The sequence below is a fragment of the Hesperophylax consimilis genome, chromosome 30 (genome assembly GCF_061612785.1).
Source record: "Hesperophylax consimilis isolate HC1 chromosome 30, BYU_Hcon_1.0, whole genome shotgun sequence".
In the NCBI taxonomy this organism is placed as follows: Eukaryota; Metazoa; Arthropoda; class Insecta; order Trichoptera; family Limnephilidae; genus Hesperophylax; species Hesperophylax consimilis.
In genome coordinates, this window is record NC_142865.1 from 16,817,167 (window position 1) to 16,831,151 (window position 13,985).

The 13,985-nt window shown below is 37.7% G+C and overlaps 1 protein-coding gene across 2 annotated transcripts; it reads right to left on the reverse strand.

The window, feature by feature from the left end:
• Positions 1-1,359: 1,359 nt before the first annotated feature.
• Positions 1,360-11,426, reverse strand: LOC149409694 (protein YIPF1). Of its 2 annotated transcripts, none has more exons than XM_089649421.1 (4): positions 11,204-11,426; positions 9,115-9,296; positions 7,929-8,129; positions 1,360-3,626 (listed from the first exon to the last, which is right to left on the reverse strand). In XM_089649421.1, the coding sequence occupies exons 1-4, from the start codon at positions 11,418-11,420 to the stop codon at positions 3,282-3,284; spliced, it is 945 nt and encodes a 314-aa protein (XP_089505547.1). In that variant the 5' UTR covers positions 11,421-11,426; the 3' UTR covers positions 1,360-3,281. The 2 variants fall into 2 exon arrangements, with proteins under 2 accessions (XP_089505547.1, XP_089505548.1); XM_089649422.1 differs by lacking the exon at positions 11,204-11,426 and adding an exon at positions 10,755-10,897.
• Positions 11,427-13,985: the final 2,559 nt, after the last annotated feature.

Genomic DNA, 13,985 nt, shown 5'->3' on the forward strand with positions numbered 1-13,985 from the left:
ATTTTGATGTATCTCATAAGGTTTAGCCAGCGTTAGTAATGTAGTGCCTGAAAATATATGTTTACGACTTGATTATAAAACATAGACTTTTCTCTACTTTCTATAAATATAATATGCATGTATTATATGTATAAACCTTCAGGTAGAAATGCTCTAAATGATAGTGAAAACCCTATCAAACTCCGTTGCATAGTTTAGAAGAACTAAGCGCACAAACAGTCAGACGCGGATAGTGACTGTGTTTTATACTAATTAGAGATACCAATGTACCGTCATAATTACGAATTTACTAAAAGGAAACGGCCTGTAGTCCCATTTTTAGTTCATTATGTCTAGGATGTTCCCGAACATTCCAGACTATTCCCGAACATTCCAGGAAGTTTTGGAATGCTCTCGAATGTTCCAGAATTTCTAGAGGGTGAAACTACCAGCACCTATATCTTTAAAAGCACGCCCTTTAGGTAAAAACAGGAACCTTCTTCATGGATGGGGGATAGAGGGCTACCACACCATATAACTACCTTTGATTGTACTGGGACTCGTTTCTGACTTTTAGCGGCACGCACACTTACTTTTATAATATATATATATATTGATTTTTTATAAATACGAAACAATTTACTAACAAACATCATTTTGCAAAATACAACTAAGTTATTTTGAAAATAGGATCAGCAAAATTTAGATCAATCGGCAATAAGAGACGTTGAAAATAAAAGGATAATTACTTTCAACGCTAGTTGAATAATAATCGATAACTTTATTCCACTTTAAACCAATTTCTATTTGACAGGTGAGAATCTTCGAAAAGACTTCAACAGCACACTTCGCTCGGCCATTCTCCTGCTGGCTTCCGCCGAGCAGCGTGAACCTTACTCCGGAGACTACCTTCAGTTCCTCTCCATCATCAGCTCTCTGGCGCACGGTCTGCAGCTCAAGGACTGCTTTAAACCTACATAGCTTATGATGAAAATGGCATTGTACAAATTGGTTGGGTTTGTGATCTAGAAATTACAGACAGAAAGTTATATAAATTTCATGATGCCAGGTGAAAATGGCATTGCACAAATTGGTTGCGTTTGTGACCTAAAAATTCCACATGTTGATATCATTATCATTCCATCACAAGTTTGGCAAACATAGTTACCCGAAAAAAAATACAGGCTCGGCGCTCCGGCCAATAAACAATGGTAAATCCGTCAATGCTGTAAGTCCTATACACCGAAACCATAGATATAATATATGTAAAAGAATCCCCACACAGTGTTACAATTTTTTATGTAAGGAACTCTGCTACTAACCAAAGGTCAACTTTTTCATTGCTACACCCACAAACATGAAATAAAACAAAATTTTCAATTAATTTATTTATTTTTATACACAAAATACTCCTTCGACAAAATTATAATTATTAGTAAAGAAAAAAAAATAATAATATTCTGTATCTTAATACAATGGAATTTTTAACAGCCTAATTAAATACATCTTCTGGAATAATAATATGTAGTTTTAAATTAAAAATATTATGTATCGTCGAGAAAGTTAAAAATTAACGTACATTTCTGTACTGCATCTATTGGATAACGTGTGTTTCTTTTAGGTTAACAAAATAATCCGTCTAATAAGGGTTCGCAAAGAAACGGCCAAGAGGGCTTTCGTTTGTGAAAAAACCCTTCTGTAATTGTCTTATAATTGATGCAATACGAGAATTTAAGATCATAAATTGATTTTCTGTAAAACACACAAATTAAATAAAAATATAACATTTCGAATGCTGGTTTTTTCAATGGAATATATCCCTCACGATGAGGCGTGTTTTAGTTAAACATCAGGGATCAGGGTTTGAAGAATATCGACAAGAAACATCAGTGATAAAGTGCCGATATAACAATATACATCAACGATATTTCAGAATTTAGTAGCTAAATGTTTTTACGGGATATTCCTGCGTTTCTCCATGTTTGACTTTTATAGAATTTCTCGGCACCTTCAAGTAGATATATGTTATATGTTTGGACCACATTTTCAAAACACGTTGCCATTGGTATAGTAGAAAACACTTGACCATTGATGTCTTGAACTGAACGGACATTGAACTTTGTTTCACTTTGTGAGCAATAGTTACTTTTCATCCTTATGTTCGGGGTATTACGCCGTGTTTTGCTTCCTTTTTCTTTTTTCTCCAAAACCAACGTTTTGGACAGCGTTTAACTCTTAAGATGACGGGACAAAGCTTAATAGTTTTTCGTATCCCGTACTGACGGATACACCAAAACTAAACGGCGAAAAACACATTATTATACTGAAATACCGGCCCTATGCGGATTTACGTGTTCTGCATATCACTTCTAAATACATAAACACACAATTCACCTCAATCTACAAATCTGCCCTGAAGATGGACATCGTAAAGCCGCCCGAAACCCTGGCTATAGACGGAGGAAGCGCAACATGGCATGATAACCCAAAAAACAATCTCAATATGTAATACTTTTGGCTGTGAAGATCTTTAAATCATATGATTTAAGATTTTCACGGCCAAAATTATTTTTGTTATTTGTTTTTGGGGTGTTATGCCGTGTTGCGCTAACTCCTTCTTTAGCCAACGTTTCGGACATCATGCAGTGTCCATCATCAGGGCAGATGTGTTATTTGAGGTTGTGTTAAAATGTGAGCTTATGTATAAGGATGTGATACCGTGTTGCCAGCTCCAACCCTCTGAGCTAACATTAACGTATCAATTCTAAAGAAGGAGTTAGCGCAACACGGCATAACACCCCAAAAACAAATAACGAAAAAAAAATCTTTAAATTATATCCGTATTTTTAACGCCGTATTTCGTCGACGAATAAACAATACTGCCCAAATGACAAAAATCAATTGAGTAGTACTTGTAAACTCAACAAGTTCGTGGCACGTCAAAATTATGTTGTGGCGGGAATATTGGAAATGGGGGTTATCTATTTCAATATATAACCAATGTTAGTTTTGTGGTATTGCTGTTTTGCCGCTTTGCGCGATATCTAGTGGTAGTATTATGAACTAAGTATACACACACGCGGATTTCGCTTCTCTATCGAATTACATGATTTTTAGCCTGTATTTCGCTCAGACGGTATTATTTCTTCGTCGACGATATATTGTATAGTTTTTTTTCACAATATTTTCAAACACTGATCATAATGTAATAGCCGCCGGTAGACCACACACACGACAGCCGCGTTTATAAGGTTAACAGAAATTAATAATTTATAACAATAATTACATCTTGAATTAAATTTCTACCCGCTAGGCACAGGTACGATTGGCGTTACAACCGGCTGAGCGATCACCGCGACCAACGTTGCCTTTGGCACGTGGAAAAAGTACAGCATGAACCCGGCGGCCAGCAGGAAATGGCACGCCAGAATGCCTCCAATCAGAATCAGCGAGTGTTTGGACCGTTTCAATGCAGGCAAAAGCAGATAGACCAGGACGGTGCCGGACAGTAAAGCCGCTGTCAGGACAAGGAGCCATTGGAGCCAGGATACCTGGATTGTCCACAGAACGCTGACTGGGATATAGATGAAGATAGAGTAGCCGTAGACGCAGAACAGAGAGATCATGCTTGGGGTTGCGGCTCTCTCCTGAAAAGGAAAAAAAACAGTGGTTTATTTTTGCATGTTTTTTCTACATTAACCTTTTGAACGCGTTAATTTGCTCCGTTTTATCTATACCCGTACGCGGTACATATTTTCAAATACCTATGCACGCAATTAAATGTCAAATTATAGCATTCTGGCATGATTTATTGGACTATATAGACAGAACAGATTATTCTTCACAATATGAAAACAAATCCTCGTGTGTCAACACTCTTAGATGTTTATAAAAACAAAAACATAAAATTTCATACAAAGACGTACCGTAACTTTTCAATGTGGTCCCGCCATTCACTCGGCGTCATAAATAAACCACTCTCGGCGTGTGTGTACTTAGGCCACTGCGTTGATAGACACAAGTGGGACACTATGATCACTTATCATTTTTAGTTATGAAAAGTTATGATTGACATACTAGTACTAACGCCATCCGTTGACAAAAATGTAAACTAAAGGGCTAAAAGGCGCACTTGATTATCGATCTTTTTTTATGAAATACAATGTTATTTTTGAGAAATTCTTGTAGATGTCAGCATCGTGATAGTTCTACGAATGTCCAAGTGAGCAAGAAATACATTTATGACGAAAGAGCGCTGGAATATCGGCCGTCAAAGTTTCCGTATCAACTGTTGATACAGCCGCGTGTGAGTATAGACTTTTTGCCGTAACAACAGTTGATACGGCCGCGTGCAAAGAGTTAACTCCACACAGAAGGAAGTGAGGAAAATAAGTTTCCTCAGGGCCTGTCATCTTTGGGGGTGATGTGGGGAGCGTCTTTTTGAGGAGTGAACATATTGTAGGAGGAAGTAAACTCAGGCCGGTAAATCGTTCCACAGCCGAGTTGTTGAACTAAAGAACTAGTTGTAGAAATGACCCATTCTCATGTGACAAATAAGCACAAATTTTTGGGCGCGCGTTTGGTGTCTTTCCCGACTATGCACTGTTAGATGATGGGTTTCCACGGACTCGAACCGCATAGGGAAATTAAATATAGAATATTCACGACTACCGGGCTAGCTCATGCGGGTTTCGTGTCTTCAGTTCGTTAGAATGGAGAGAGAACAGCCGCCTCCTATAGGTGGATAGAACAAGGGATTTCTTGGAAATAAAACAATCCAGTTATGGTGCTACAAAATGCCTTCAAGAAGACCTATATTACAGCACTTGAATCTACGCGTAGGAAAAGCTTAAATCTCTTTGTGGACGGTTAAAAGAATGGAAAATGTGGTTAAATCTATCGGAAGAAGGCAGATACAGAAATAAACAGAATAAAACTGGAACGATACCGCAGGGCGATGATTTTGTAGACGTCCAGCAGCGGAAAATACTGACTCGAAATTTACTAGTACTTAATTTGTTTAAAACACTTAAAACAGAAGCGAAACACCAACCGGTTCGGTTGAAAGCTGCGAACGAAGAGAACTCTGCCCTCCGTCAGAGCTGGGGACTGGAGGCCTCCCCCAATAATGGTTAACACCCCTTATGGGGTTACCATATCAAAATATTTAAATACACAAAGTACTTGATTTCAAAAAAATATTGCGGGTTTGAATGTTTTAATTGTGAGAAAGTTTATTTCATAACAGCACCGGTGCCGAATAAGTTCTTAGTAGCATCTTCCATTGAAATACCGGTGGAACAAGGACGCATTCCCATCCTCTAAAGATTGCAATCTGTTTGGAATCTATCAAACGTACCGCCCGTTTCTACACAGAGTCAAGAATATATGATGCGACCAAGTGAATTAAATACTTTTATCAAGTCATGTCTTGGGTCTGAATAGCCGAAGAGTATGAATGCAAATGAAGCGAGAAATTTGAGTTGTGAGGCAGTCCATTCTCTGTGCCTACCCCTGTGGGAAACGGCATCATGGTTAGATAGTTAGGTGAGGTTAGTTTATATTATGAGGTGCCTGGAACATTTCGGTGAGACCCAAACGGTTGCACTGAACATTTGCAAGGCCTTTGACCGGGTTTGGCATCGAGGACTTGTCTAACTGCCTTCTTACGGACTTCCCGCATCCTTGTGTAGATGGATTGCCGACTTTTTGAGGGAAAGGTTGTTTCAGACGGTCGCTGATGGTTTCACCTCTTCCTCACACTCAATAAATGCTGGTGTCCCACAGGGATCAGTTCTGTCTCTGACTTTGTTTTTGCTGCACATCAATGACCTCTTGTCAAGTGCACCAATTCATTGTTACACGGATGACAGTACAGTCCATGATGACTGTTTCTTTGACAGGCCTCCAAAGGATACACAAACTCCAACAGCTCGGAGGGCTTTGAAGCAGAGAATGGACGATTATCTCGAGAGGGTTTCTTCTTGGGTAAGAATAACCTATTCGAATTTAATGTTTCAAAGACCCAATCATGTCTGATTACATCTAAAAGAGATCGAAATGATAATCTAGTCTCCTTCAACGGAAACAATCTTCCCAACATGCCTTTCATTGATATGCTTGGTGTAACTAATTAACCAGCTCAGGCACGGGGTCTCTTTCGAAGCCAGAGTGAAGTTGGCCTCTCAGAAGCTGGGCGTACTGTACAAGGCCCGCAGATACTGCAAATAGTACACAACTGCTGACCCTGTACACATCGCAAGTGCGCCCCACTGTTGAGTTTGGCAGCCACCTCTGTTTTGGAGCCCCAAAATATCTGAAAGAAACTTGGAATCTGTGAAGAAACGGGCGGTCTGTTGGATCACCTTTTCTTAACAAACGGATTTGCAATCTTTAAATCGCAGGCGTCAGGTAGGTATGCTGTCAGTGTTCTACCGGTATTACAATGGAAGATGCTCTGAGGAACTAGCGTTATTGACACCGTAGTCAGGTGAAACGCGCGCCTAACATACGCACATGGTTGATATTTGTCACATCAGAACGGGTTGCTTCGATGACTTATTCTTGAGTTCAACAGCTCGGCTATAGAACGATTTTCCGGCCTCTGTGTTTCCTCCTTCCTACGACATGGGTCTCTTCAAGACCTGGGGGGTCAGTGCGTCCAAGAGTGACGGACGTACGAATTCATCCCCTCCACTGCGGTGCAAGACAATAGGTCAAGAGAGTCCGGCTGGAGCAGTCAAAGGTCCTCAACCAGCCTCTCCCGATCTCAGCCCTCCACCAGCTGGTGGACAAACGTATCCGCCACCAAGACCCGAACAAACCTCACCCCATGAATCCGGTATATATATCCCTGATAAGTCCCCAATGTAGGGAACCACTTGAGGTGACCTATGGAGTTCCCGGGACGGCGTAGGTACCTGTTATGTTGCGCTCAAAGGCGTGTATGTTATTAATTAGTCGCGAGACTTCGGAACCTCGGGAGATTGCCGAGGGGCGGCTAGGGACCTTCAGTACGGGCGATGCGCGTCCACCAGATCTAAACTCATCCCCGCTCCTCGAGCTAGACCAAGACGTATTGTTTTGTTTCTACAATAAAGTTCCACTATTCAAAAGAACCTACGTGTTAATTGGAGAATTCCCATCTTCCAAGAGCATCTAAGACTGGAGAAAAGGGCCCAGTCTAAGGGGGTATTTCACTATGTCGGGCTAAATATCTGACTAGCTAGCCGTTGGCTGGCTTTAAAGATCAGAATAACTACGTTATTCAACGGCGACCGTTTCACCATTGTTTCGAGCTTCCGGATAGACAACACTCGAAATAGTCTGGCAACATCGCAAAATGTTTGCAGTTACTCCATCTACTGCCACGGCTGTCATGTTTAGATAGATTCGTGTCGAATTAATACATTGTTTCTTATTTTGAACACAAACAAATAATTCAGGATGGATCATACAAGCATTCAAATTCATTCGAGCTCTTAAAACTCGCGGCCTTCGCATCGCCGCCCTTTCACCTGCTTCTGTAAATCAAAAACCTCGGTATCCATAATAATTCGCAACAAAATTCGACTCACTTCTCCGCTGTCAAACTCGGAATGTTTTGACGCCATATTTGATTCGAGGAATAGCGCCTAACGTGAGGTTCGAGCACTGATTAGTCAAATCGAACTTTAACCCGAGCGTTAGCGCTATTCAGATATAGTGAAAACGAAAAAATGACTAATCCGCGGATTAGTGCTTAGTCAGAACATAATCAGAGATAGTGAAATACCCCCTAAGTGATTTATACTAACGATATCTCCGGAGAGATACCTTTTGAATACCCACAGTGGTATATTACAGTACCCGTCTCCCAAACAGAAAGGATAGGTTTGTTGTTTGTTAGTTTTTTACTTCTCTCCAATGTTGTCTGTTTTGTCCTAGAATAAAATAACCAGACAACAAACCTCTTCCTGCGCTATCTCTACCTCCGCTTCGTCCAGGGTCCACTTGAGGGCGCCCCACAGGCCGAGGGGCACGAGGAAGGTGTAGCAGAAGATGGCGGTGGCCGCGTACGACACGAGGTGGAAATCGTACTTCCAGTGGTAGGACGTGTTGGCGTGCTGCAGGTAGTTGACGATATTGCCGCTGATGGCTATCGTGAATATCTGCAAAAAATATTGTCACCACTGAAAGTACTTTTAATTTTTTACGTGAATACCGCACAACAGTCCCAACTGCTCCTAACCGTCTGGAGCCAGTGAGACTATGGCATCCTCAATCGGCGATGTTGTGAGGCAGAAGGTATTGAATTTTTAATAAAAAAGTTAAGGCGATGCACTACGTCGTGTAGTATTTTAAATTGAGCCGCTATCAATAACAACCCTTACGTAGATGGCGATAAGGTTTAAATTCCCGCTTAACACCATCCGCCTGTTTTGATTTATGTAAGAAAAAAACATGGCCAAAAAGTGCCTTTTATTTTATTTTGTGGATGTTCAGGCATAAATATTGAATTTTTTTTCGATCATTTTATAAATAACTTAATTTGCCACATTATACAATAAAATCATAACCGAAAATGGGTTCGTAAGTAGGAGATTGTGAACTTTAAAGCTGTTTTCATAGGCCTTTACATTATTTTTTTCTGGGCTTATAAAAAGACTTATCTAAAAAATACTCGATTATTTCAAAGGCCAAGATGTATTCTACTCGCATTATTTAATTAAAGCATCTGAAACATTTCTAGGTGACCAAATTTTCAAACCAAAAACACATGATTTTGAATTACTAAGTATGGCATCGCCTTAAGTTGTTTATTTTACGCCTGTCTTTCAATGTGTGTATTTTTAGAGTATTTAATAAGAAATGATATTGTAAGTCTTCGAGTGGGATATTTAATTTAAAATTTATACGCCTAGAAATTTTTTTTGTATTCGTCAATGTTATTAACGTGAATTTTGTAAGAGGGAGACCAAACTACTGAGTTGTATTCAATTATGCTTCTAACTAGAGATATGTATATTTGTTAGTATTATCTCCTTCTTCAATGATATATTACATTGATGGCATATTACATTCAAAGTTTAATTACATTAAGAAAATTTCTTCCAATAAAAATTAGATATTATAATGTACAAAATGAATACTGACCAGTGTTGTGGAGATCCAGAAAGGTCCATACATGTCAGGTTTGGCCCGTATAGTCTGATCGAAGTAGCCAGTGCCGGCCCGCTGCGGCACCACGGAGGATAGAATGCGCTGGATCACGTCATCGGTGTTGACGTCAAAGTATTTCTGATAATACTCCACCGTCCAGAAGTTGTGATTCTTGGCTGTCAAACAACAAAAAAAGCAATAAATCATCCGGTCCGTTTGATAGATTCGGATTGGAACGGATTGCAATCCTTAAAGCACAGGCGTCAGGAAGAATAGCATCATTGATCCCTTCGGCACCGGTGCATAGTCGGGAAACATGCCAAACGCACGACTAACACATGTACACAGTTGAAATTTGTCACACGAGAACGGGTCGCTTCTACGACTCGCTCTTGAGTTCAACAACTCAGCTATGGAACGATTTCCCGGCCTCGGTGTTTCTTCTCTCCCACAAGACTCACTATGTGTTCAAGACCCATGTTCATTCCCTTCTCTCCTCAAAAAGACCGTCCACACAACATCCCCAAAGATGAAATAAGCTCTGAGCGATTTTTTTAAAGAAATTGTTGAAACAAAGTCTCATGTTCTTTGTTTCTTGCAGTAATTAAGGTTAAAAATAAATGTTATTTATTGCATAAGCATGCATCGGAATTCAGAAACTTTACCGTTTCTTGGGTAAAGGTTACGAATTCCGCTTCACGGTAAATATGGAATGTTTACTTTGAATTGATACTTGAATTTAGTTATAATATTACTAAAAATTACTATAAATGTTGGGGAAAACCAAAAATAAACACTTCAAATTTTAATTTTGTTTAAATTATTTCACATACACGATATACACCAGTCGTCAACCAAAATCATAACGCCATGATAGCTTTTTGTTCACGAGATTTCAAAGAAACAAAATAATGTGACATTTGCCGGAAATACCAAACCTCACACCAGTTTTCAAGTAGTTTGTGGGCTACGCTAGGTTTGTATAGACTGGTTTGTGATTCAATTCTAATACTTTTTCCCATGTTCTAACCTAACCTAACCTAAACTACCTAAACGGAATACGTTTAATCACATTTCATTCTATTTGTTTGTTATTCGGGTTATTTAATTTAATTGTATGTTGTTTATTTGTTATAAATAATACATTGACTTACATATTAATATGGATTAATTATACACGATGATATTATTTATTTTATGTGGCAATACTAATTTAGTTTGGTTGGCAGCAGTGTCTATGAAATATTTTGTAGGTATGAATTACGATATTATGAATATAATCCAACTCTTGATATGAACATAGTCGCCGTCGGCTGCGACTATAACGGCGCCGCATACTAATTGACATATCGCGTAAGTGACTTAATAAACGAAATTGAAAGTGCGTATTTTTCCGTCTCCCCCGACATAATAAATCATGTTTTGAATTAATAAATCTATCCATTTATTTGAAAGTGAAATATTGCGTATTAAGAGTGAAGCGGAATAAGAGAAAAATAATGTTTCTTGTAGCAATTAAGTTGAATTTTTAAACCTTTGCAGCGGAATTTGGCAATTATTTTCGGTGGCAAGACATAAAATCACTATTAATATGGAATTCGTACAATATTAAAATAAGACTATATAAAACTTACCCATTTTAAATTATACCAAGAGAGAAAAAATAAACATTAATATTTTTGGTGACTAAAAACTACGTACTTGCCACAACACAAATAATATTGCACTAGGTGACGTTTACATCGCAAAAACGTTGACAATTATTTCCCATTTTACGCCTTTGTCACGCAATTAGTCTACAAAATACCCGATAATAAACAAATACAACGTGTTGATTAATCTATAACGGCAAGAAACAACACGTTAAAACACAGCATTTCATGCAATAATAAGCTTTAAAGACAGGCTATACCAAACGACAATATTATCAATAATGAACGGGCGTGTTTTTCGAAGTAATGTCACGAAATAAACACAGACTATTTTAAGATTTTAGTGTTGGAGTCTGGATTTTACCTGCTTAATAATACAAAACAAGGCGAAACGAAAAATAAGTCGGGTAGTTTTAAAAACAATAACAAACCTGGAGGTGGTGTCTCATTATCGACTGGCGAAAATTTGGAGCCTTGTAAATCGTTCCTCAGGTCGCTCAAGGAGTCGGATGATTGTGGCAGGGTATATCCGGAAGTATGGACGGCTTCCACGTCCAATCTCGCGCTTCCATCACGGCCATGGTTATTGTGGACAGGAGAATATTCCTGAAAAGAGAGCAGTTCCCCAGTCACCGGATTGTTCGCCATCTTTTATTATACGTCAAAAGGTAATGCCATAGATAAAACGGGGCTGAAATACTGTCATCGATAGTGCTGCCTTGTTAAAAAATAGTATCTTAATTTAGTGCTGGGTATTTGTAGCTTTAACTCTCTATAAATAAAAACAGATCCTAACCATTAAAATAACTTATAGAAAAATTTTATAAACTATAAAATTACCAGTAAGCACCAAATTTTATTTTTCTAGACGATGAGTTAGTAACTTTTCGAAGGATCCCTCTAGAAACATTTAAGGTTTTAGTAATACGTTCATCAGAATCCTTCATCGTTCGTTTTAGTCGTGACTCCTGTTTTATATTATGTTTTAGTTTTAATATTCTTGTTTTGTCCTGTCCTGCTGTTATTGTTATTCTAAGTTTTGTCATCACTTTGTATAAACAGTGTACTTAGTGTTATAATATTAGATCTGTATTGGGTAAGGCACACTGTAGGAATAATTTTAAGAACCACTAATACTGAATTAACATTTTAAAGTTTGTTATAGTTAAGCGCACTTGAAGTGAAATGACACTAAACTGCGCTATATAAATGCCATGTAATTATTATTATTTCTGATAATTATTATTATCAGAAATATTTAAAATGAACCCCACGGAAAGATCGATTTTCTAAGCCTACTGGGGCAAAGTCGACCGTAGGTCCGTCCTTTAAGTTTTTACACGATTTCATCACTTATGCCACTAACCCTAGAAGCCTATTCTATTTTATAGGTACATAAAGCCTTAAAATACGTCTCAGAGGCGTACACATTTAAATGACAGCCAGTAGACCAAAGTAACCTACTTGTGTCCTATTTTTCGATGGAAAGTTAAGGTTGGTATATAAACTAATAATAAAACACAGTTTTATCAATGAAAACTACCATCACAGGTATTTATTACAACGAATCAAAACATTATGCTTATATTCAAACAAAAAAATCATCTCCTTAAAAATCAACTTGAACATATGTTTTTTTTAAATAATCACATATTTTTTAAAGATTCATTTCTTATTCTTAGGGCAAATATTAAAAGTAATCATGCTTTTAACCCTTAAATGCATGATTTATTAATTTTTCTGGAAAAAAATATATTTTGTAGATATTTACATGCATATGCAAGGAAATATAAAGAATTAATTTTTTTTGTAATTTTTTAATGATATTTGATTAAAAAAAATAGTTGCAGATTTACAACACCATGTATTTAAAAAAAAAAATAATATGAACAATTTACGTATGAAAAAAAAAATAAAAAACCTAAAAAAATTTCTCAAAACTGATAAGTGTACCGGAAAAATACGAGTTATTACATATAAGTATTGTATTATTGTATCTACTTACCTAAGAAAATCAAAATAATAACAGCAAAACCAAACTGTAATTCTAACCTCCAACCAATTTTCGAGATTCTTCACTTTGTTAAAGAAAAAGTGACATTTGACATTCGCGAAAGAAAAAAAAAGGTGATGCCACTCGATAAAATATATTACCATGAACTTGATTATTCTAAAACGGCATGCATTAAGTATACACCAAAGAGTTAAAGGTGGTTTGAACGGTATGTTGCAGTTTTGCAACAGTATGCATTTAAGGGTTAATTACTGGCTACAATTTTAGAGCAATCTACACAGACATCAACTTTGTGCTCAGAAAATACTGAATTTTTGCACTTACAGCACACTAATTTCGACATTATCTTTTTTTAGCAACAAAAAGCGCAGTATTTGCGTTTTTTGGGCTCTGGTTCTCCTGCCTGAAGTTTATTACTTTAATCAGTAGGTTTTGTGAGAATTTGGATTTTATATTTAAGTCGGAGCTTCAAGTCTGAATCCAAGGCTTGCCGAATCTGTGCTGCGTTGTTTAATGAATTCTCTTTTGTTTGAGAGTTTATTTGATCATGCTGTGGCCATAAATTACAGCAGAATTGACAAAAGTCATGTTCAAGATGACATATAAAACAGCCATTGACCATCTATTAGTTTTGCGGCGACACGACATTGAGGCGTACATTTGATCAAATGAATCTACTCCTCTTTTCGTTTGGTTCTAGAAATGAATCACGTCTGGTTTGCCACTTGAATTATTAATTATTGCATTTTCATCACAAAAAGATAAAAAGTAAACCATATTTGCAGGTTTTGGTTTATACGATAGAAGTGTCAGAGGGCCATCAAAACAAAACGTAGAACTGCCAAGAGGTCGAGATCTCGAGTTCTTCAATTTTTCGTGCATTTCCCGCTTGTTTGATCGAATATTGCCCACTAGATTTAATTTGTAATTTGAGCTGGTCCTCGATAAGTGCGGACTTTATTCATAGCTGAAGTTCTGTGAGATGATTGACCCTTATTTGTTGACCAAACATCCCCCGTCCATTCTTACCGCGAAGAGTATTTCCAGGAACACGATAAATTCGCCCCGAGTTGGCAGATTGCGGAGCATGAGCAGAATCATATACTAGGTCAGCTTTAGAAATTTTGAATCGCCTTCTTCAGTGGGAGCAGATTCTTGTATAGGGAAAGCCTCTTCAGTTACATACTTATTCTCATCTT